The sequence below is a fragment of the Populus euphratica genome, unplaced genomic scaffold (genome assembly GCF_000495115.2).
Source record: "Populus euphratica unplaced genomic scaffold, PopEup_1.0 scaffold40.1, whole genome shotgun sequence".
Taxonomy (NCBI): domain Eukaryota; kingdom Viridiplantae; phylum Streptophyta; class Magnoliopsida; order Malpighiales; family Salicaceae; genus Populus; species Populus euphratica.
In genome coordinates, this window is record NW_011499912.1 from 994617 (window position 1) to 1016396 (window position 21780).

Consider the following 21780-nt stretch of genomic DNA (forward strand, 5'->3'; position numbering starts at 1 on the left):
CCGTCCCTCAACCACCGACACTGATATTTGTACTTATAATACAAGATTCTCAGATATATAAAGTTCAAATAAATTTATTTTCTTCTTTAAAATTTAAATTTAATTAAAAATTAAACTCCAAAAAAAATAATTACCATTATCTTAATAATAATTATAAAATAATAAAAACATATTATAGTTTGTTACAACAAATTATATTTTTTATTAAAAAAATCTTTATATTTTAATTTTATATTTTAACACTGTAAAACTCAATTATAACATCAACAATGCTTTCCTTTTATTAAAATTTATATTTTAAAGTTTTCCTATTAATTTACACCCACATTTCAAATATGTAAAATATATATCTTAAAATTAAACTATAATAATTAATATTTCAAATATATGAAATATAAATACAAGGATACCTTGATTATTAAAAAAATATTAAATATTAATTAAACAATAATCATTGGTGTAATCCTAAAAGCATAAATAAAATTTACTCATCCCAATTTTAAAGTGTGTAGTGTAGTTCAATTAGTTAAGTTTTAAATTTATTTTTTTAGATATTATCAATTTTAATTATATAAATCTTAAAATTATTAAAAATTTATATAATTATTAATTGTAAAATTTATAAGATTAGCTAGAATACATGTACATTCATTCTAACACAATGTTAATAATAAAGAAAAAAAATTACTCATCCCACGTGACAACTCGAATAAAACGATTCATTCTTTTTTAAAAGCAATAATAAAGAAATTCAACTACGAAAAGAAGAGAAAAAACATAAAAAAAGAAAAACGAAAAGAAGAGAAAAAACATAAAAAAAAAAAAGAAGTTTCCGCTTTATACCATATTCACGTACTTAATCGCTAAGCTTTCCTCCTCCCGTACCCCATATAAATAGCAGTGTCCGCCAACTCAAAATCTATAAAAACTGGGAGTCAAATGGCAATGGTGAGTTCGAGAGAAGAAGATGCGTCGTTGTACGTGCTGCCAGAAGCATGCATAGCCGACGTTCTGTCCTTTACTTGTCCGAGGGATGCTTGTAGACTGTCTATGGTGTGTTCCTTGTTCAAGGCGGCAGAAGAATCTGATGTTGTCTGGGAAAGGTTTCTGCCCCGTGATTATCAATCTATCATCTCCAAATCTGATGCTTCTTCTATGCTGCTGGCTTCTGCTTCTTCTAAGAAACATCTCTATCTCAAGCTTTGTGAGAAGCCCTTGATTATCGAGGGTGGCAAAAAGGTATATTTCTTGTCAACCTTCCTTGTCTTTTTTCACAACCTGCTGGGGGAGTATGGTTTGGTTATTTTTTGAAATGATTTTTATTTAAAAGTATATTAAATAAATTTTATTTTTATTTTTTAAAAGTTATTTTTGATAAATAATATAAAAACACAACAAATTTAATTAAAAAAACTTTCATTTTTTTAAAAAACACTTTTAAAATATAAAAATAACACCAATAAAAGTGTACAGGATAAGACGAAGACAAGATCATTTCACATCTTGGATTGAGAAAATAAATTATATTTGATGGTAATTTGAAATTATGAAAGGAAAAATCTAAGGAGAATTATCTGGATGGAAGAAGATTGTTCTGACATAAGAATTTGGATATGAAAATGAGATAAGAAAAAATAAATTTCGTAGTCCCTTCTCCAATTGGATCAAAATGGACTTAGCATAACAAGAACAAATTTTGGTTCTTCAGAGAGAATTTTGTAAGATGGACAAAAAATTTATATTGGATAAGTGGGATGGAAATTTAGATTGGAGAAGAGATAATAAATTATGTTCTTTTTTTGGAATAGAGCATTTCATTGGAAAAAAAGAGTGGGAAGAAATGCTACATGCTTTCCGCAAGAGATCTGATAATTGTATGGGGTGATACTCCTACTTACTGGCAATGGAATTCTGATCCTTCCTCCAGGTTGGTTTGTCTTTCTTTTTTCACTTCCCAAGATATAGTTTTTTTTTTTTTTTTGGTGAATGTGAAATTTTATGATTTTGTTGGATTCTCCTAGATTTGGAGAAGTGGCAGAGCTGATTAGTGTATGTTGGCTTGAAATCCGTGGAAAAATCAATGCTACTATGCTGTCTCCAGCAACATTATACACAGCCTGCCTTGTGTTCAGGCCAACAGGAGGACTTCATGGATTAGATAACCAGCCAGTGGAGGTGGGGGTGGGACTTGTTGGTAGTGAATGCGGTAAGAGAAATGTGTATTTGGATTCAGAGAGAGGGCGGCGTCAGCAATACCATTTTGTCAATAGGCGCATCGGCTTGTTCAACCGTTGCCGAATTGTGGGGATGCCAGCATCTGAACCTGCCAGAGAAAATAATGGACAATATCCAAAGAAAAGGGGAGATGGATGGCTGGAGATTGAGTTGGGGGAGTTCTTTTGCAAGGAAGGGGAAGGAAGAGAACTGGAAATGAGTGTTCAAGAGGTTAAGGGTGGTGATTGGAAAGGTGGGCTGATTGTTGAGGGGATTGAGATTAGGCCAAAAGAGGGTAAATAAATAAAGGCTATTGTTTTTATCTTTTAATAAATAATGCTGTTTGCATCAGAATCAAGAGAATTGCTGGTGTTATTTCATACCTTTTAGTATCTGCATCTGCAATTTTTCATTTTTGATGCTTGCCAAGGATATCCTTCGGTTATTGTAACAAAAATTTGGTTCATTTCCCCCCATTTTTCCTATTTGGCGATGCTGAATCTTGCTGTCATTTTAGTTTTTTGCAAAGTCTACGAAGCTCTTTCAATGAAACTGTCCTGTTTTCTCTCTGTATTTGTGTGCATAAAGCACGGCCTCGGTCTTCTGATTAGTTTTAAATTAACCTAAGATCCAAAACCTTATGTTCAAACCCCTAATGTAACAACTCAGTAAGAAGCATGTATGTAAATCCTGTGTTTGGCATTGCAACTTGATGGGTTTTTTTGGTCATATTGCTTATTGCCTAAAATGGTAGATGATCGATGCTTCGCAGATATTTCATGATGTTTATCGTCCATGAAGATTAGTTATTCACAAAATAATTTTGTGGAGGAAGTAAAGAAAACTATATATGTTCTCATCATTGGCAGTGTTATTCCATCATAATTAAGAGTTTTTACTGGTGTGATTTTAGCTGCTATTAGTATCTTCTGCAAACTTTCATTTTGATTTTTGACCAAGGATATCCTTTAGTTATTGTAATATAAATTTGGTCAATTTCATGTTGATTATTAAAGAAGGCGCATTATGATCATTAATTGACTGGATTTTCTCTATGATAGTGATGCTTCTTGCTAACATGGATGGGATGTAAATGCTCAAATAGAAACCTGCATTGTCTTCTTCCTTTCTTATTCGTCTTTGATTTTCATGGCCGGATGTGTTCATTATTCTAGTTGCTGGGGTTGAACTCTGCTTCGTTATATCTGTTTGTTCTTGTTATCTTCTAAAATCTTCTGTTTGTTGCAGACACTTGAAGAGGTTGAATATGATGAGTTGCAGCGATGCTTAAGTTCAAGCTCAGGTGGTCATACCATCATCGGATTGCCATGAATCCCAGGTTATTCATTGCAGCTCCTCTCAAGAACCAGAGCTGATAGCAGGTTCTTTGGATTTCTCTGAGGCTGAATGTTTTTTTTTTTTGTTTCTTTGTAGTGATTTGCTTGGATTGAGACTTGGTCTTAATCTCAGGTTGCAATCAAGCTTGCATAGGGCAGGATGTTCACCCCTTAAATCACAGTTGTAAAACTACAAATTCTTTTGTTGATTTAGTAATTGAAAATTTTCCAGGAATTTTTCCTGTTAGTTACTCTCTTCGATCGCAGAACAGTTGCTCTGGCAACCCAGTTCAAAGTCATCGCATGCTAGTAACATTACAGAAAAGCATCCCTTCTCATTAATTGAAAAAGCATGATAGGTGCCTATAAAAGGAAGAGTCCAAGAAAAAATCTTGAGATCATGGATAGAGAATTGATACAATGATACTTCCTTGTATCTTCCTGACCTGAAATTATATGAACTTACAAGAGGTGCTATGACTATCTTTTTCGCTTACAATCTCCTGTGTGTTCTTATGAAGTTTGTTGTGTTCATTGCAATTGCAGTTGAGCATGCATAAACTCCAGCTAAGCACAGACTTGCTGATACTAAGAGAAAGGTCTTCCATTGCCTACCAGATGCTAGAATGGCCAATGCAGTCAATGCAACAGAAATTGCAGAGAGGGCATTTTTCCAAGCTTGGAAATTTTTTACTACACTAGTGCATCCCTTGCAATGAATTACGTGTCTGAAATATCGGTTGTTCACATTGGGTGCGTGCATTGTTCCAATCCCACCTTTTGCTGGTGAAGAAGCTGAAACTCCAGCAACAAGACCAGCTGGTGCATGTTCTACAACAGCAGGTACTTCTGGCAAAGAAATGGTGTTGTGGCCAAAATAATAAGGCATTCCATGTCCAACTTTGTCCATCCATTTCCTGTATTCAGCTACCCATGTATCTGATGACTTCAAATTAATGTACAATTCCTTTGTTGGAACCTTTTCTTTCATTAAAACTTCATTCTGTGATGACAGAAATCCCATGTCTTGCTCAAAGATTTTGCACGCATTTTGATGGAAGTACCATTTAGGGATCACCTTTGCCATTTGAGGTCTTTTTGTTGCTCCAAACCTGACAATGATCATGGATTTTCCTTGTCCGGTTGGTCTGCAAAGAAAAAGGCCAGTGAAGTACTGTGTCACCCCCTTCTCATCTGCAAATTCTATGTCGTTGGATAGAACACACGGAGCTTGAAACCGTAAGAAGCTTAGCAGTTTTTGATCCTTTTCCTTGCCCCACCTCCCTGCAAAACCTCGATGGGTGCGTTCAGTCACCTCAAATCGCAGTGCCTGGGCATCCTCCCTTTTGGCAGTCCAGTCTGTCCTATCATGTGAGATTGGAATGTGTGCCGGATCCATGAGGTTTTCAAGCAGTATGGAGTGATCATATGGAAGCTCATGAATGGTTGAGGTATCTTGAAATCCTGGCCTGGCAAAGTTCTCAAACCAGGGAACCTTCTTAAAGTTTGGTGGTGTCTTTAGTGACATCCATACCCAAACAACTCCTTGTGATTCCTTCACCTCATATGTCTTAACACAAGCTGACTGAGGAATTTTAGCATTTGCAGGAAGCTGTAGAAGAATTCATCAACATCCGTGACTGGAATATAAATGAGGCTTTTGTGCTAGAATTACTGGCATATTAAGAAATGCAAGAATCATAGGCAACTGATGAAAATAAATCCACCCTATGATAGAAAAAGACAATGCACAAAACAAAGGAAAATGAAAGACAGACCTGAGGTATTTTTACACATTTTCCCTCCCCTTCAAACTGCCAACCATGGTATAGACATTCAAGTCTTCCGTCGATCAACTGACCTTCTGATAGTTTCGCCAACCTATCATCAGGCAAGTCAAAGTTTTTAGGTTCTGTTCATTGTGCAGTTGATGTTTCAATGAATTTTGAGGTTACTATTCTACATCAATAATTAAAAGGATATTTATGTGTTAATCAACAACAATTACAAGCTTCCTAAAAGGGTACGTTGTCAAATTTCCTACAGCCAATCAAAATTAATCAAGTGATGATCAAAAGAAGAATCTAAGCAATTCTGTTATGTCTCTGGACACTCAAGTTAGGGATCCAACCAAAACAACAGCATTGAATTGATAAGTAGCAGAAACTAGAGCTCATGCTATAAGATACCTGTGAGGGCACCGATCTTCGTGACATCGCAGCTCACCTTGGCCATCTTTATACAAAACTAACTGCTTATCAAAGACATTAAGACCTAGTGGTGCATCATCTGGCACATCCTTGGTGAGGTAAAGCGGATACCACTCTTCTGTCCAATTATAGTCTACCACCGCCCCATCCTCTCTCCTTTCCTCCTCACTAGAGGGACCGATAAGAACCCCATGAGCATCATCTTCTGCATCAAGTGAAGGAGGAATGGCCGTTGGGGCATCTGCAACTGCATGACACTTTTGTATGTGGTAAGGCTTTGAGTGTATTGATTTAAGCAGGTGGCTGTTTATGTGTATTGTTGTCGGTAGTTTAGTGGTGGGGGAGAAGGAAGCAAAGGGGTTCGAGAAATTTTTGTGGGAGAGAGATAGGTGCAGTGATAATGCCATGGAGGAGAAAGGAGGAGAGAAAGAGAGGCCTGTAGAAAAATCCACGAGTGGAGCCTGTGGAGAAGAGGAGGATATTGATATTTGGACAGCAAGTTAAGTGGGTCAGTTAGTCATTGCCTTGCAAAATGTTTGTCCATTCCTGACCACACATCTTCCTCTCACGTGGCTTTATATTTTACTTCACAAATTAGACGTTAAGGTGAAGAGTCTGCCAGAAGCTTTGGAGATTAAAGAAATCCGACAGCAACTCTCACTTTGTCCAAGTTAGTCATGGGCCATCTTCAATTTTGGTTCTTGTGAGAATTTATACGCATTGAACATGCTTGGTCTCGGAGAAATTCTTTGGTTCTGCAAGCCCCCATTAACCAACCGACTTGAACTGCATGAATTGCAGAAAATGATGCAGATAAAATTCAAATATGAAACATCAAACTTGCAGCTCCTATTACTGACAAGAAAACAAGAAAGAGAGCATGTATAATTCACTTGATGATATACACACGTTTGTGAATGTTGTTCTATCATCTTCCTCTGCTAAAACTACAGAAACAGACTAGATGTTCACGTATAGCTGGCTCAGAATCTTCTGTGTTCTTATGAAATTAGTTGTGCTCATTTTGACAAGAGTTGGGCACGCTAAACTCCAGCCAAGCATAAGCTTGTTGAAACTAATATGAAGGCTTTCCTCTGCCTTCCAGGCACAAGAATAGCTAATGCAGTCAATGCAAGAGAGATTGCAGAAAGATCTTTTTTCCCTTTGAAGCACTACTGCTTGTCTTGCAATGAATTACATGCCAGAAATATCGACTGGCCAAATAGGCAGCGTGCATTGTCCCAAAGCCACCCTAAGCTGAAGCTCCAGCAATAAGACCAGCTGGTGCATGTACTACGGCAACACGCAATTCAGGTAAAGAAATGGTGTTGTGCCCGAAATGATAGGGCATTCAGTGTCCAATTCTGTCCATTTCCTGTATTCCGCTACCCATGTATCGGAAGACAAAATATTGAGGTACAATTTCTTTGTGGGGGGAGGGGGGGGGCGGAGCTTTTCTTTCATTAAAACCTGATTTTGGGATGACGGAATCCCATATCTTGCTCGAACACCATGTGCCCCTATGATGAAAGAACCATTCGGGGATCCAGTTTGCGATTTGAGGCCTTGTTGTTCCTCCAAATCTCGCAAAAAGCATGGATTTTCCTTTTCCAGCAGGTCTGCAAAGAAAAGGGCCTGTGAAGTACTGTTTCACTCCCTTCTCGTCAAAGAATTATCAGTTATTGGATAGGATACATGGGGCTTCAAACCATTACGAAGTTTGGCAATGTTTGGGCATTCCCCCCACCTCATTACCCTGCATATGCTCGGTCATTACGTTCAGTCACCTCAAAACGAGGTGGCTGGGCGTTCTCCCTTTTTGCCGACAGGTCTGTCCTATCATGCGAGATGGAATATGTGCTGGACCCATCAGATTTTCAAGAAGTATTGAGTGATCGCAGCGAAGCTCATGCACGGCTGAAGAATCTCAGAAACCTGACCAGCAAAGTTCTCAAACCAAGGAAATTTATTTACCTTTGGTGGTGTTTTCAGAGATATCAATACCCACACAACTCATTGGGATTCCCTCGCCTCGTAGGTTTTGACACGAGCTGATAGAGGAATTTTAGCATTTGCAGGAAGCTGTAGCGAAAATTGTAATCATTAACCAGGATATGGAAAGACAAGGAGAGCATATCATGTAATGGAAAATGAGCGCATTTACAATGAAACGGACCCGAGGTATCATGGCACAGTTACCCTCTCCCTCAAATTGCCAACCGTGATAATAGACATTCAAGCCTTCGACCTATCAACTGACCTTCTGATAGTTTAGCTAACCTAAATCAAGCAAGACCAAGTTCAAAGTTTTATCACCTCTGCAACTCATATCTAAGGAACTCTATTATTTTGATATGGTTTCCCACAGCCATTTTGAGTAAGACTACTGCATGAGGAGACACAATAAGCTGAGACATCTTTTCCATCAAATACAGAACATCTGCCGATGTTCAAGAATTTCTGCTTTTTAGCATCAGCAATACAGCATCCCCATGCATTCAAATTCAACAGAATCCGATGTTCAAGAATTTCTGCTTTTTAGCATCAGCAATACAACATCCCCATGCATTCAAATTCAACAGAATTTATATAAAACTGCATTTATTTAACAAGTAATGGAGATTCATGAAAGAGTAGCAGTCAATGGTCTAACCAAAAATTCTTTTAAATCATGGAAACAATCCAATACTAAACCTAGACAAAGTTAACTTCCCATGCTAAGGCTTAACTCGGTACATTAGAAATGAGGAGCCACCCCACATCAAGAATCTCAACTTCTGTGCTATAGTGATTAGTGCCACAACCTAGCAAGTACACTAAATTGTTAAGTTCAAAAAAGATATCATCAAAATCATTAAAAAAAATAAAACACTTATTTATTCCACAATAATAAAATTGGCTTTTCAAATGACTTCTTTCCATTGGAATATACATAGTAAAAAAAGCTATATTTATATTATTCAAAATGCTATTTTATCAATTTGACTCTTTAAAATAGCATCTCCCATTAACTAAAGAAACCAATCAAACCACAACCCAACAATTGAATTAATAGCAACAAGCAATCAAATCATGTGGGAGTTAGTCATGCAAACTAAAATTATGGAAAGCTTTGGAAGGTCAAGAGTTTAAAAACATGTGTAGTGTTTTGTGTCTAAATTCAACTCCCATCACACACACACCTTGAAGTTGCTACCTTGGTAACCTACTCACACTCTCATTTCTCTCTTGTTCTGCTGCTTGTTCTTGCCTCTGTTTAAAGAATATAATGGTTAAATATCTCTTTAATGTTAGGAAATTGTCATTTTATGGCAAGACACCACCACTATGCTTAGTGGAAGCTAATGTTGTGCCACCATTAGTGCCATGTTTCATGACTTTTGTTCACCATTAGTGCCATGATTTATGGTCTCTTGTTTACCATTGTTGCCTATAAATTGAAGCATTATTTGGAGAGCATGTAGAGAGAAGAGAAGAAGACAGAAGGGCTGCAATTGCAGAAACTGCTAGTGCATCAATAAGAGATAAGAGTTGAGTAGAGTGAATGTGATCCTCCCCCTCTATGTATTTGTATCATATTCTTTCTTTATCTCTAATAATATGGAACTCTTCCATGGATGTAGGCAATTTGCCAAACCATATTAAATATTGTGTGTCAGTATGCTAAGTCTCCAATAGGCAATGATCTTAAGCATTAATTGTAGGGGATTTTGACCAGTGGTGTTTAAGATCATTGCCTATTGAATGCTTAACACACTAGCACACAATATTTAATATGGTTCGGCAAACTACCTATATCCATTGGAGAAGTTCATATCGTTAGAGATAAATCGAGAAAGAGTTACAATACACATGGAGAAGAAGGATCACTTCCTCTCTTGACTCTCATTCCTCATAAACTGCTGCATAAGGCAGCAGAGTTGCTGCCCCTTGGCAGCCACTACTTTTTCTCTTTTCCTCTCTTCTCTTCACACTCTCTTTCTCTTTCTCTCATTCCTCATAAACTGCTGCATAAGACAGCAGAGTTGCTACCCCTTGGCAGCCACTGTTTTTTCTCTTTTCCTCTCTTCTCTTCATACTCTCTTTCTCTCTTATTTTGCTCTCTAAATGATGTTTCTATTTATAAGCAATAATGACAGACAAAAGACTATAAATTATGGCATTAATGATGGACAAAAGATATGAGACATGACACTAATGGTGGCACAACATTAGCTTCCACTAAACATAGTGGTGGTATCTTGCCACAAAATGAAAATTTCCTAACTCTTAATATGTGTCATGCTTTCTGCCCATTTCCAGCCATGTTTTCTGCCTATTTCCATTAACGTTTTGGCTCCATTCTTCTTCCACTTCTTAGTGTGGCAGGTTTAGTGGAGGTGGGGTCTTTTATCTCCACCAACCTAACATAAATATATCCTGATCTTCACTATATTTAACCTATTCAACAGCATATCTAGTAATTTAATCCCTTTTCTGCAAATGTAAACCATTCCCACGTGACATTTCGTAAAAGTTGCTTCAAAGTTCTATTTGAAAGCCACCACCCATACAATTTGAAGTTTAATTAAAAAAGGTTCTCATTAACCTTTTATACAACACACTTAGAATTAGCCTTGAGACATGAACTAGAATCTCTGAATTAAAATTTTTATTTTTCAGTGTTTCTTGGTCACTGATACCATAGTTCCTATAGCCCAAAACATGAAGTGCAAGAACTTCCAGCTAATTCACTATATATCCAACAAAATCCTCAAGCATAACAAGAGAAATCACAACAAGATCATCAAAACAAGAAACCAAGAAAAGAACTCCAATGCTCTTTCCTTACAAGTAAAATCAAAGCAAGATCCAACTTCTCTAGTATTCAACACAAGACTGAAAACTTGAAACACTGTGATATGATTTACCTGTGGGTGCATTTATCTTCAAAACAACGAAGTTCAATCATATTCTAGTATAAAACTACCTGCTTATCAAACACAATAAGGCCTAAAGGAGCATCATCCGGCACATCCTTGGTAAGATAAAGTGGGTACCGCTCTTTTATCAATTCATCGTTTGCATTGAAAATATGATAATAATTATTTTTAAAAATATTTTTTATTAGAAAATACATCATATAATATATGTTTTTTAATTTTTTAAAATTTATCAACCTAGTAGAACTTATTTAGGGAGTCTTTATCTATGTTATTGTATCTGCGTTCTGCTTAAAACACAGATACAACAATATTTAATAATAAAAAAAATTAAAAAAAATACTATTCATGAATCCCATCTAATTTCACATTTGAAACACTAAAAAATGATATGCAGCATCCCTCCACAATGTTCACTTCAGTGAACAATTTAGTAACAAAAAAACATAAAATACTATTTATTAGTCCCATCTAATTTCATGTTTTTAAAATTTGTTTTCTTAAAAAATCAGCATCTCTCCCCGTTTTAGCGAACAGTGAACAGTGTGGAGGGATGCTAATTTTTTGAATAGTTTTTTTTTTAATTTTTTTTGAAAAATTAGTTAACATTTTTCTTTTTCAAAAAATAATAATTTTTTTAAAAAATTAATTTAAGATGAATTAAATTTATTCGAATTGAATTTTATTTTTTATTTTTTTAATTTATAATCTATATTTTAAAACTTGTTTGAAAGTATGATAATAATTATTTTTAAAAATATTTTTTTGTTAAAAAATACATCACATAATATATGTTTTTTAATTTTTTAAAATTTATCAACCTAATAAAACTTATTTAGAGAGTCTTTGTCTCTGTTACTGCGTCTGTGTTTTGCTTAAAACGCAGATGCAACAATGTTTGGTAACAAAAAAAAATATAAGATAATATTCATGAGTCCCACCTAATTTCACATTTGAAACATTGAAAAATGAAAGCAGGTTCTACGTGCTTCTTGCTATTACACCATACAGCATCCCTTCACAGTGTTCACTTTAGTGAATAGTGTGCGTACACTGTTCACTAAAATGAACAGTGTTTGCTTTAAAAAACAATTAAAAAAAAAATCAACATCTCTCCATATTATTCATTTTAGTGATCAGTGTAAAGTGTACAGTGTGGAGGGATGTTGATTTTTTAAATAGTTTTTTTTAAAAAAATTTTTTGGAAAAATCGGTTAACATTTTTCTTTTTTAAAAAATAATAATAATTTTTTAAAAAAATTAGTTTAAGGTGAATTAAATTTATTTGTACTGTAATCTCAATTTTATTTTTAATAATATTTTACTTAATTTTATTGCATGCTCAAAAAATTATGAAAACTGTAGTTTTTGTCAGTTGAATTTTATATATAATAGAATTGTAGATAGTTTAATGGAACAATAATTTTTTTATATATATAAAGTATGATTTTATTTCATGATGTAATAGCAATAGTTAAATTTACAATATTTAAATTAAAAATCATAAATATTAATATATATTTTTTAAAATTATTTTATAACCTCAATTTCAAAAGCATTCTTAACCAAACACATTAAACTACTTTTTGTTCAACCTCAATTTCAAACACAATTTTAATCAAATACCTATTTTTTCAAAACCAACCTCAATTAAAAGTACTTTTTATAAAATAATTTTTTTCAAATTACAACCATAACATCAACCGCAATACCAAACACACTCTTAATCTAGTCACGCAACTTGATTAAATTTAATTAACATAATTAAACTTTATGAGTTAATTCTAAATATAATTAAATAAAAAAACAAAACAACACTATTTTAATAAAAAATAATTTAACTAATAACCCGCATATTAACCATTTTCTACACTAGTCATCGGGCCACGCATGACAAACACAAGGAATGGGGAATACTTTGATCCATCCTTGATACGTGAATTCCACCATAGCAAAGCGAAGGACATCTGATTCTACGAAGAACATCACCGGTCGGAATTTCCCAACACTGCCTACCATAATTCTACGAAGGTGAGTTATTTTCTGCCTACCAAACCCTTACCTCATCATACATTATTCGAAGAAAATAGAAACAAATGAAGTTCCATACACATAAAATCACCCATGACAGCTCCTATCAAACTAGAGAAGAAAGATTGAAAAGTGAGTGCACAAATAACCTCATATCCTAACCAAATGACTAAATTTATGAACAAATGCAGAAGGGTTGTAGTTATATGCCATTGTTGCTTGCTAGGTGCATTGATGCCCCTATTTTTCTAACATTTGGAAGCACTATCTTGTTTTGAGAGCAGAATTTGGATTTCTTTCCTGTTCTCATAACAATGAGAGGGCTACAATGGAGCTTGCCGAGAAAACCAACTCATTCAAAGTTCTTCATCCACTAGTCATTGAACAAGATTGGCGAATTTCCCCTTCCTCACCTGTTTTTACTCCAATGCTTGTTAGCTTCAAAAATGACTGGCTCCAACTCTGGAAAAACTTCTCTTGATCATTTGCAAAATCCTGTACTAGATTCCTTGTTCTTTTGTCATCTAAAAGAACTGAATCTGATTGGAAAAGGCCCTTGTGGGCCACTAGGTTTCGGTAGTACTGATTGTCAAATGATGAGGATGTTTCAGGATCATTAACAACTGTTATTGAAGCGCTTGCATCCACTGGACATCTTTGCATTAGTTCATTTGCATAATTCCTGTCTAGAGATGTGTCGATGAGTGTGAGCTTCCCCTTGGAGTCCTCTTGGAACCGATCACTGAATGCGCTGCAATGAGCTGATCCTATAGTGTGAGCTCCTGCAAAGCAAAAGCATCAAGCCTGGTAAATAAACCATTTATCACAGTAGTTTTCGGGTGCAATAAGTTCTCCGCATGGAGAAAACAAACAGCCGATGGCTTGGCCTCTCCTTGGTTAGTTTTTCGATCAATGTCAGAAGCAGATAGTCTAGCTATTTGCTTGGTGTTGTAAAAGAATCTTGGAATGAGGTTTTAGATTAATTATCACATACCTGATAGCACAACAAGGTCTTCAATAGATAATCCTTTAGCAGTGAAGATGTTAATCATCTCATTCATTGTAAAAGTCGTGTCTATAATATTAGGTCTCACATTTGCGGCTGCCGATACCCTCCCATCTCTCCTACCAGTTGGAATCTGAAGCTGAGGTCCACCAGTCTGTTTTCATGTACTTCATAAATGAATAACCGATCAAAAGAAGCATAGAATTCAACAAGGAACAATAGTAACAGTGAGAGATATTACAATTGCAACAGCATCTCTAGCAGCCAAAGCAACAACATCAGCACAAGAAACAGTTCCTGGACAGAAGATTTCAAGCATTCTTTTAGCTGAATCAATAACTTGAAACCCTCCGAGAGATCTGTTCCCTGGATCACTTCGCTCAGTCCCATTTCCTTGCAGCAGCACGGATGCATCGCAGCCCTGTAACCATGACATCTAGAATTGAGGAGTAGCCACCAATTCCGTAGTATAAGAATATGATTTCAGTTTATTCTTGGGTGCTGATAAATCAGTTGTTACAATTGGATCACAAAAAGAGAATTCTTGGTGTTGCTTCGGCCAAGTGCCTCAAATGGTGTTGCCAATTACAGCTAATCATCCATGACTTCTTGTGAAACAACTCAAGCAGAGTCTACGAAGAAGCCCTTGATGATTTAAAAGAAGTGACACATGACAGTTTATACTGTAATAGCTCAATCTCCAAAATACTCTAAAACAAGTTTTTTTTTCCTTCAATCATCAAGAAGTCAAGAACAGTTTATTCATCAAAATCATGTTGCAGAATGCCTGTAAGGATTTTGCTTAAAGTAATGAGGAATACTTAATTAGATGGCCATGATTCTGAAGTCGTTTTTCAATTAAACAACTGGTGAAAAAGAGCTTGTAGCCTAAATTCAATCACGTATTCTTCCCCATGAAGGAAGAAATTAGTGAAATGCCGTGTGGAAAATGTTGTTTTCTGGCACTCATTAAGATAACACAAAACACACAGCAAGTGAAAAAGACTCACCTCTACAAAGCAGTCATGGAAAACCAAACGAAGTAGCTTCCCTGGGATGGTAGGGTCTGAAGAGGAAGCTGATCTAACTGTGTTTGAAACGATAAGTTCAGCAGTTGGGCATGAAGCTCCATAAAAGTTGAAAAAGAGACTGGCAGAAGCAGGGGGAGCAACAACAACAGCATGTAAGAGACCAAGAACCAGAAAACTACACAAATGAGGTCTTGCAGAAAAAGGTATAGCGTTTGTCTCCATGAGGATTTTCTTTCAGTGTTCTTTTAGGAAAATTGCAGACAGCATCAGTCATCACTGTTGCTCGTGTCTTGCTTGACGTTGATACATTTCAAGAGAGAAAAAGGACAGAGTCCTCTGCATTAAATGTTGCATTTACATTGTGGGGTGCTGTCATGAGGTAGATGGGATGTTAGACAGCATCACTCTATTTATGTCTTCACATTTTCTCATGCTTATTGGTGTCTGTGCCTTTGCAGCCTCGATTTTGAAAATTTTGTTTTTTTTTTTAAATTAATATTTTTTAAAAATTATTTTGATATATTATATTAAAAATAAATTTTAAAATATTTATAAAAAAATATTTTAAAAAATAACTATCATTATTATTAAACAATTCTATCAAATCCTTCCAAACCATATATGTGATTATTAAACAATTCAATCAAATCCTTCTAAACTATTTATGTGTAATGGCTATTTGCTATCGTGTTTTTAATTGTATTTAAATAGATTTTAAAAGTGTATTTGCACTAAAAATATATAAACTTAATATTTTTTTAGTACTTTACATAATTTTAATGCACTGAAATAAAAAAAAAGCATGAACTTTTTTATATTTTCAAACAAAAAAATATTTTTAAAAAATACTCAATTCTTGTTATTTTTTTGACAAGTCTGTTCTATATGAGAAATTTTGAGTTCATTGAGTGCTTAAGAAAGAAATAGAATATACTAGATCCTTAGTACGCACTACACTATATTATAGATAAGATTAATCAAATCTAATTCCAGTTATAATATGTAATAACTTTATAAAAATAAAATCAAAATAAATAATAAAACTTAATTATAAATAAATAAAATTAAAAAAATTTGTTAAATAGTAAAATTGAAAGAAAAACACCTAAACATAAAAGTTAAAAAATAAAAAATTATATTAGAGACCTTGGCGATATTATCCTTATAGGTTAGGACTTGTATAATGCTTTCCAATTTGTTGAGTTTTAATATAAATCATGATATATGGGTAGCTTTCGCACAACCCTTTCCAGCCCAAAAATCACAAACCATCCATACGTTGAGTGAATCATTTACCAATAGTTTATCTCTTCAAACTTTAAAACACACCTTCATAACCCGAGCCAAACCTCGAAAGGTTAGTTGACCGCTGACCAGAGTTAAAACAGAGTGGCTGGCAGGTATGAGTTGACGATTGCTAGCCCTACTAGCCCACGAGCCTGAACGTGCACGTTTCATAATAAATTTTAACCTAATTGACCAGCAAGCTAGCCCAGGCTGGTTCTTGCCCTACACATTTATTGTCATCTGGACAAGAAAAATCAATTAAACCAAATCCGAGATTCGTTGAAGAGTAAAAACATCCAAAGATTACAAGCATTGCACAATAAGTATTGCCCCTAACAAGGGCTACAAGCTAGTAGGTTTCTTGTGTTATTCTCCTCTTTCGCCCATGGCTGAAATGTCATGGACTCTGCACTGGACATAGACCATTGCCTGGGTGGTTCCTTCCACCATGACTAGCTTACTTACAATGGTGCCTGTCAGAAAACCACCACCCTCTTGCATGGGAACATGATGGCTGAAGTCCATGTTCTCCCTCTGCTCATGCAGCATCAAATTACAAAACAACAAAACCATATTTGTCCATGCTAGATTAATCACGAGTTGAAATGACTCATCCGAGCAGTTAACTGGATGGCTGACTTTTTCGATGGTTTCCAGTTATGGCTGATGTGCCAACTAATTTGGCCAATTTTTGAATTTACAGGCAATGGTAAGCCACTTTTTCGCTCGCTGCATGCTTCCAGTACATGCCTTGCCACCATGAAAAGTTAAACAAACAGCCTTTCAGAAAAGGTTTAGCCACAGTTCTATAGACCATTTCATATGCATTTTCCATCAGCAAGAGCTACAATATACAGTCATGTACTTTGGATTACTCATCAGTTGGAGAATAACAGCTGTACAAAGTATCAACCTCATACTCATAGAAAGGGATCAGTGAATGCACTCCTGTACCGAATGTTTTTCTAGTTATACAGGGAACAATGAGCATCCACTGAGATATAAGCTAATAGTTTATACAGAGTTATCTAGGATTGTGGTTGTATCAAGAACATGTATCCCACGAAAAATAATCACCTTGGCATATGGATAAGTTGTATTTGACAGTGATAGGGCATTTTTCATCCAAGTTAATATATCATAAGGCTTTAGCAAAGAAAATGTCAGTAGCATGAATCTATACAAGTTTCAAGCCCAAAGAACTTTCATTTCAGAGGATATGTTGGAGAATTATATAAATCATATCTTAGGGCATCACTAAACAACTTAAGCTTTTAGGTTAAGATAGTTCTTTAACAAAAAAAAATAAAAATAAAAATGAACGGTAATACAATACATTACCATTGTGTGACTTTCTGAACTACTCTTTTCTAGTGTCCACATCATCAGCTTCTTCAAGTTCTGATTCATCCACATCATCAATAGGAATTTCTTCACTATTATGAACAAAAGAACCTGCATATTTGTAAAATTGGTTTCAGAATAAGGAGATAAGAAACACCTCTCAGTTGCCAGACAGCAATGAACTGAGTAGTATAAATAACAAAGAATCAAATCTGAAATTATATAGGCACATAATAGTCTCTATATATCAGCTGATGAATCCAAATACTGGCAGAATCACAAAGTCACAGACATCTATAAATGAGAAAGAGGGCAGGCAAATTAGTCAAAATTGTGAGCTTCAACAAGGATACAAAAACCTTTTCCTTTTTTAGCAAAGGTAGCAGCTATCTACAATTATGCTAAACAAATAAAACTCCTTTAATAATTTCCTTCTCACGGAACCCTTCAAGGATTAAGATATGCAGGATAGGATCAACTTTTCTTTTGGTATAATGTAGCCTCTCTTGATACTATTGGCTTGAAAACATGAGACCAGTGCATGTGACAACCTTAAAAAGTCACCTGAGATAGGTCTGGCTTAAAGAAGAAAATCAGCCTAAACAACACAACACAAGAATCCTTAAAGGAGTTGCTCTTATATGGGGTTCTATACCCTCTAACAAGAACTATGAAAGTATGAATAGCATAAATGATCCATGTGAAAATCATGACATTGTAAATCAAATTCAAACGCTTCAGTATCCTAGGAGGTAGTGGAAGGACTAGACAATGTCTCTAGCCTTGAATTTGTTAGTATTTTCAGCTTCCATAATGGCACATTGGGCAAGCATCCAAACTGCAGGAATATGGAGTCTAAATCTATGAATAGGTACTGGAAAAATGACAATATTTACCAAAAAATCCATTTGATGTAAAGATTTAGTCAACTACTGCTTTGGTTTCACAAAAAGCTTTGGTCAAACAGTCCTTCACTTACTTCTGGTAAGGCAGACAGATTAAAATTAGCATTATGAGAGGGAGTTACACTTTAAATGCATCTGCTATAGGAAAGTTTGAGCAGTTAGAGAAATATATGAGGTAAAGGAAACCAAAGGATAACCCCTTGTTTCACATGAGAAGGCTAAGATTTCAAAGAAGATCCCAAGTTGGGAGCCATTCAAAACTTATTAGCACAACAACATTGACAAGGAAAAGCAAGATTACACATTCAAGGAGTCTAAATGTAAGGGTATTTCACATCTTCAACCCAAGACATAATAATAATTTTACCTCTCTGAATTAACTGGGCAGCACTAGGACTACATCTTCCTTCTCTTGATTCTGATGTGCTGTCCAAAAGATATGGAAGTTCCAGAAGCTGCAACAATGATTCTGTTTGAGGATTCCTTGGACATCCTGCAGTAAATTTAGAAACAAAAAATTCAAACAGAATCAACCAACCATATGACAAGACCATATGCGTCTTGATCATTGCATATTGAACTATAGATGTACAAGCCCAAATTATCTACTCATCTAACAGAAATGCAAGTCAATCAGAGACAATTACAACCTGAAAAGTATAATGCTCAATGCCATCAACTCGAGAAAGAAGATTTGGACCAGAAACAGAAAAGTCCATTAGGACATAAATTGCAAATCACTTGAAAGTACAAAGCTAAAGAGTTTAAGCAAAAGAACATGGACTTGGTGCCCAACCACATTGACTCCAAGCATATATGTGTAGACTTTAATCACAAATTAAAGCACTTCTAAGTATCAAGTTATGAGCTTGGCACACAAAAACATGGATTCAGATCACAAATGCAACTTAGCTTGTACATGGAACACAAAAGAGGCCTAAACTTCAATTCATTTGTTAAATCTAGTCATGGAAACACTACTGTACTAATTGATATGGTCCCAATAATTGGTCAACAAATGTTATTGCTCTATAGGGTCCATATTTAAGATGCTAAAATTAAGAGAGTTTATATGGATGATGTGTAATAATATGGGTCCATATTTAAGATGCTAAAATTAAGTTTATATGGATGATGTGTAATAATGTATCACCATTACCAGAAAAGGAACCATTTGGGTCTGATTGAGTGGGATCAAAAGGTGGAGCAGTCTGTGTAAATTCAAATGGTTTGGTCCCTCTTTCTTGTAGCCTGCTACTGAAAAATTGCCGACAATCTTCCATTTCAAGCTGCGTAGCCCTATCATATCAAAACATAGAGTTAAGTGTGCTAAAAGATGGGGAAAACAGGAAGTGAGAGAGATATCAAGCTAAATCATGATAAAGAGAATTTATATGTAATACGCACCCAAAATTTGCATTTTTAAACGTTAATGGAAAGATAGAGTTGAACTTCCTCGTTATGGCCAGCCATTCTTCATCATATTGAATTTCATAAGGTCCAGGTTCCGATTCTATTTCAATAACCTGCAAAATCATTGGAAGCCAGAACCAGTGGAGTAAGGTTCCAACTATATTAACAAAGAAAGACACTGTAGACAACAATCACAGATTACAATAAGTACCTGTAAAAATTTGCGACGCGGAAGACACTTGTCAAGTGCAAGAAATTTTGTCAATGGGCCACCTTCACCATGCTGAACAACAGCGGCAAATTTGCAGTGCAGATGAGCAGAAAACCAATATGCAGGTCTCAATTTTTCCAGCAGTTGAGCAGCAGCTTTACTTCCAAGAGTTTTTTCTTGAATCTGAAATATTACCAACCACATAAGCAACCACCATCAGTTTGAGCAATCAAAACATGTTTATGGATGATGAAAACAAGCTTGCACTAAAAGAACAAAAAAAAAAACATGATGAAAACAAGCTTGCACTAAAAGAAAAAAAAAACCCTCCTTTAATACATCTACTAGATTGAGTGCTTATGTCAGCAATTTTAATCTTTTAACCACAAGAAACATTTTCAAGTTTTTTTTTCTCATTTCATTCAGAAAATCCCATGACTTGATATAAACCAACAAACTCCAACAACCTAACACTAAAAAACACATCAATAGTCGATCAAATTATAGAACAACACCCACCTCTTTCTCAAAATGAGGTTTATACCGAACAAGCTGCTTCCAATTCCCACAATCAGTTATCCCAACAGGCCAATCATGTGAAAGAAAAATATCAATCGGTTCCTCAACTTGCATCAGTTTATGCACATCATACTCACGAACATGGTACACTGATCTTATACTGCTCTCATTGTATGGCGCCCTCTCATGATGTCCTGCTCACACAATACTTCACTCAAATCAAACACTAAAAACACAATAACCCCTACTCAAAATCTATCATCCTCACAACAACTCATAAAAAAACACAATTATAACAACCAAACAATACACAATTACACGTAAACATTACATTCTTTACCTGTACGATAATTGCGTGCATTATAAATACCGGAAAGCCCACCAATTCTAATATTCCCAAACTTAATCACACCAGCAAATCCCAAAAAATATATATTAGGCGCCGCATATCCTCCATAATACCTAAAAAAATTACAAACAATTACACATATACTAATTATTAAACTAAACTATATACAATTAAAACTAATTAATTATACCTACAATTCCCATAAGTAATTAGAAGCTTCATGATTTCCACCGATAAATATCGTAGGAACGGGAGCAATTTCTCGGCCTGAATAGTACTTCCAAAACGACTTCATCTCCCGATATTTTAACGGCACGTTCAAGCTCTCCATGTCTCTCTCGTTTCTCACTGCCTAATTAACAAAAACGAGGAAGAATAAGAAGAAAAGTGCTATGTTTTGGTGGAAATTAGGGTTTAGGAAATTCCTTTAGTACCTGAAAATCGCCGCAGCAGAGGAGGAGGTCGATCTTGGTTCCGTTTTGAGATTCGATGAGTTTGAGTGTTTGGTAGACTTTGTCCAGGTCGCCATGCATGCATCCTTCTATTGCTATCTTCATGCTTCTCACTCTCTGATTTTGAATTTGCTGTTAACAGGAAAATTAAGCTCAATCCCTGGGGTTTGGTTGAAGGTGACTGACTGACGGATAGTTATTTTGTTTGTACATTTCGGTCCTTTTTGTTTAAAGAACTTAGCTTTATAGGATATAAACTTTCCCACATTTCATGTTTATGTCCTTTCTACGGAGTATTTCGTGTCCGTTTTATCTACCATTTAGGTGATAATAGTCATACTTCTAAGACACCATATGTTTTTATGTTTATAACTATATATAATTTTCTTCACTTAAAAATATTAATTAATATTTATATATTTTTAAAATTTTTAATATTAAAAATTAAAAATATTTTAATATATTTTTAAATAAAAAATATTTTTAAAAAATACCTTAAATTACAATATCAAACATATATTTAAACTCGTTTAAATACTTAACCCAATA

At 35.0% G+C, this 21780-nt stretch overlaps 3 protein-coding genes, 1 long non-coding RNA gene and 1 pseudogene across 8 annotated transcripts; 1 reads left to right on the plus strand and 4 right to left on the minus strand.

Annotated features, from left to right (window-relative positions):
- Positions 1-885: 885 nt before the first annotated feature.
- LOC105134129 (putative F-box protein PP2-B12) lies at positions 886-3802 on the plus strand. Of its 5 annotated transcripts, none has more exons than XM_011038428.1 (5): positions 886-1239; positions 1809-1927; positions 2022-2467; positions 3463-3553; positions 3649-3802. In XM_011038428.1, exons 1-4 carry the CDS (start codon positions 940-942, stop codon positions 3468-3470), a joined length of 873 nt encoding a protein of 290 aa, XP_011036730.1. In that variant the 5' UTR covers positions 886-939; the 3' UTR covers positions 3471-3553; positions 3649-3802. The 5 variants fall into 5 exon arrangements, with proteins under 5 accessions (XP_011036730.1, XP_011036729.1, XP_011036727.1 ...); XM_011038427.1 differs by having other exon boundaries at positions 887-1239; positions 2022-2509; XM_011038425.1 differs by having other exon boundaries at positions 888-1239; positions 2022-2523; positions 3463-3596; positions 3685-3802.
- Positions 3803-3866: 64 nt separating this feature from the next.
- Positions 3867-6320, minus strand: LOC105134128 (protein TIC 55, chloroplastic-like). The gene is made up of 3 exons (XM_011038423.1): positions 5741-6320; positions 5330-5432; positions 3867-5163 (listed from the first exon to the last, which is right to left on the minus strand). The coding sequence occupies exons 1-3, from the start codon at positions 6166-6168 to the stop codon at positions 4045-4047; spliced, it is 1650 nt and encodes a 549-aa protein (XP_011036725.1). The 5' UTR covers positions 6169-6320; the 3' UTR covers positions 3867-4044.
- A 268-nt stretch (positions 6321-6588) lies between these two features.
- LOC105134131 (protein TIC 55, chloroplastic-like) lies at positions 6589-8046 on the minus strand (annotated as a pseudogene).
- A 361-nt stretch (positions 8047-8407) lies between these two features.
- Positions 8408-10813, minus strand: LOC105134130 (uncharacterized). Its single transcript, XR_843940.1, has 2 exons — positions 10029-10813; positions 8408-9043 (listed from the first exon to the last, which is right to left on the minus strand). It is a non-coding gene; the product is annotated as an uncharacterized LOC105134130 (long non-coding RNA).
- A 1891-nt stretch (positions 10814-12704) lies between these two features.
- DBR1 (debranching enzyme 1) lies at positions 12705-21393 on the minus strand. Its single transcript, XM_011038442.1, has 13 exons — positions 21214-21393; positions 20974-21131; positions 20771-20892; positions 20431-20624; positions 19912-20094; positions 19695-19813; positions 19447-19586; positions 18655-18780; positions 17400-17493; positions 14731-14926; positions 13962-14156; positions 13709-13874; positions 12705-13496 (listed from the first exon to the last, which is right to left on the minus strand). The coding sequence occupies exons 1-13, from the start codon at positions 21334-21336 to the stop codon at positions 13081-13083; spliced, it is 2232 nt and encodes a 743-aa protein (XP_011036744.1). The 5' UTR covers positions 21337-21393; the 3' UTR covers positions 12705-13080.
- Positions 21394-21780: the final 387 nt, after the last annotated feature.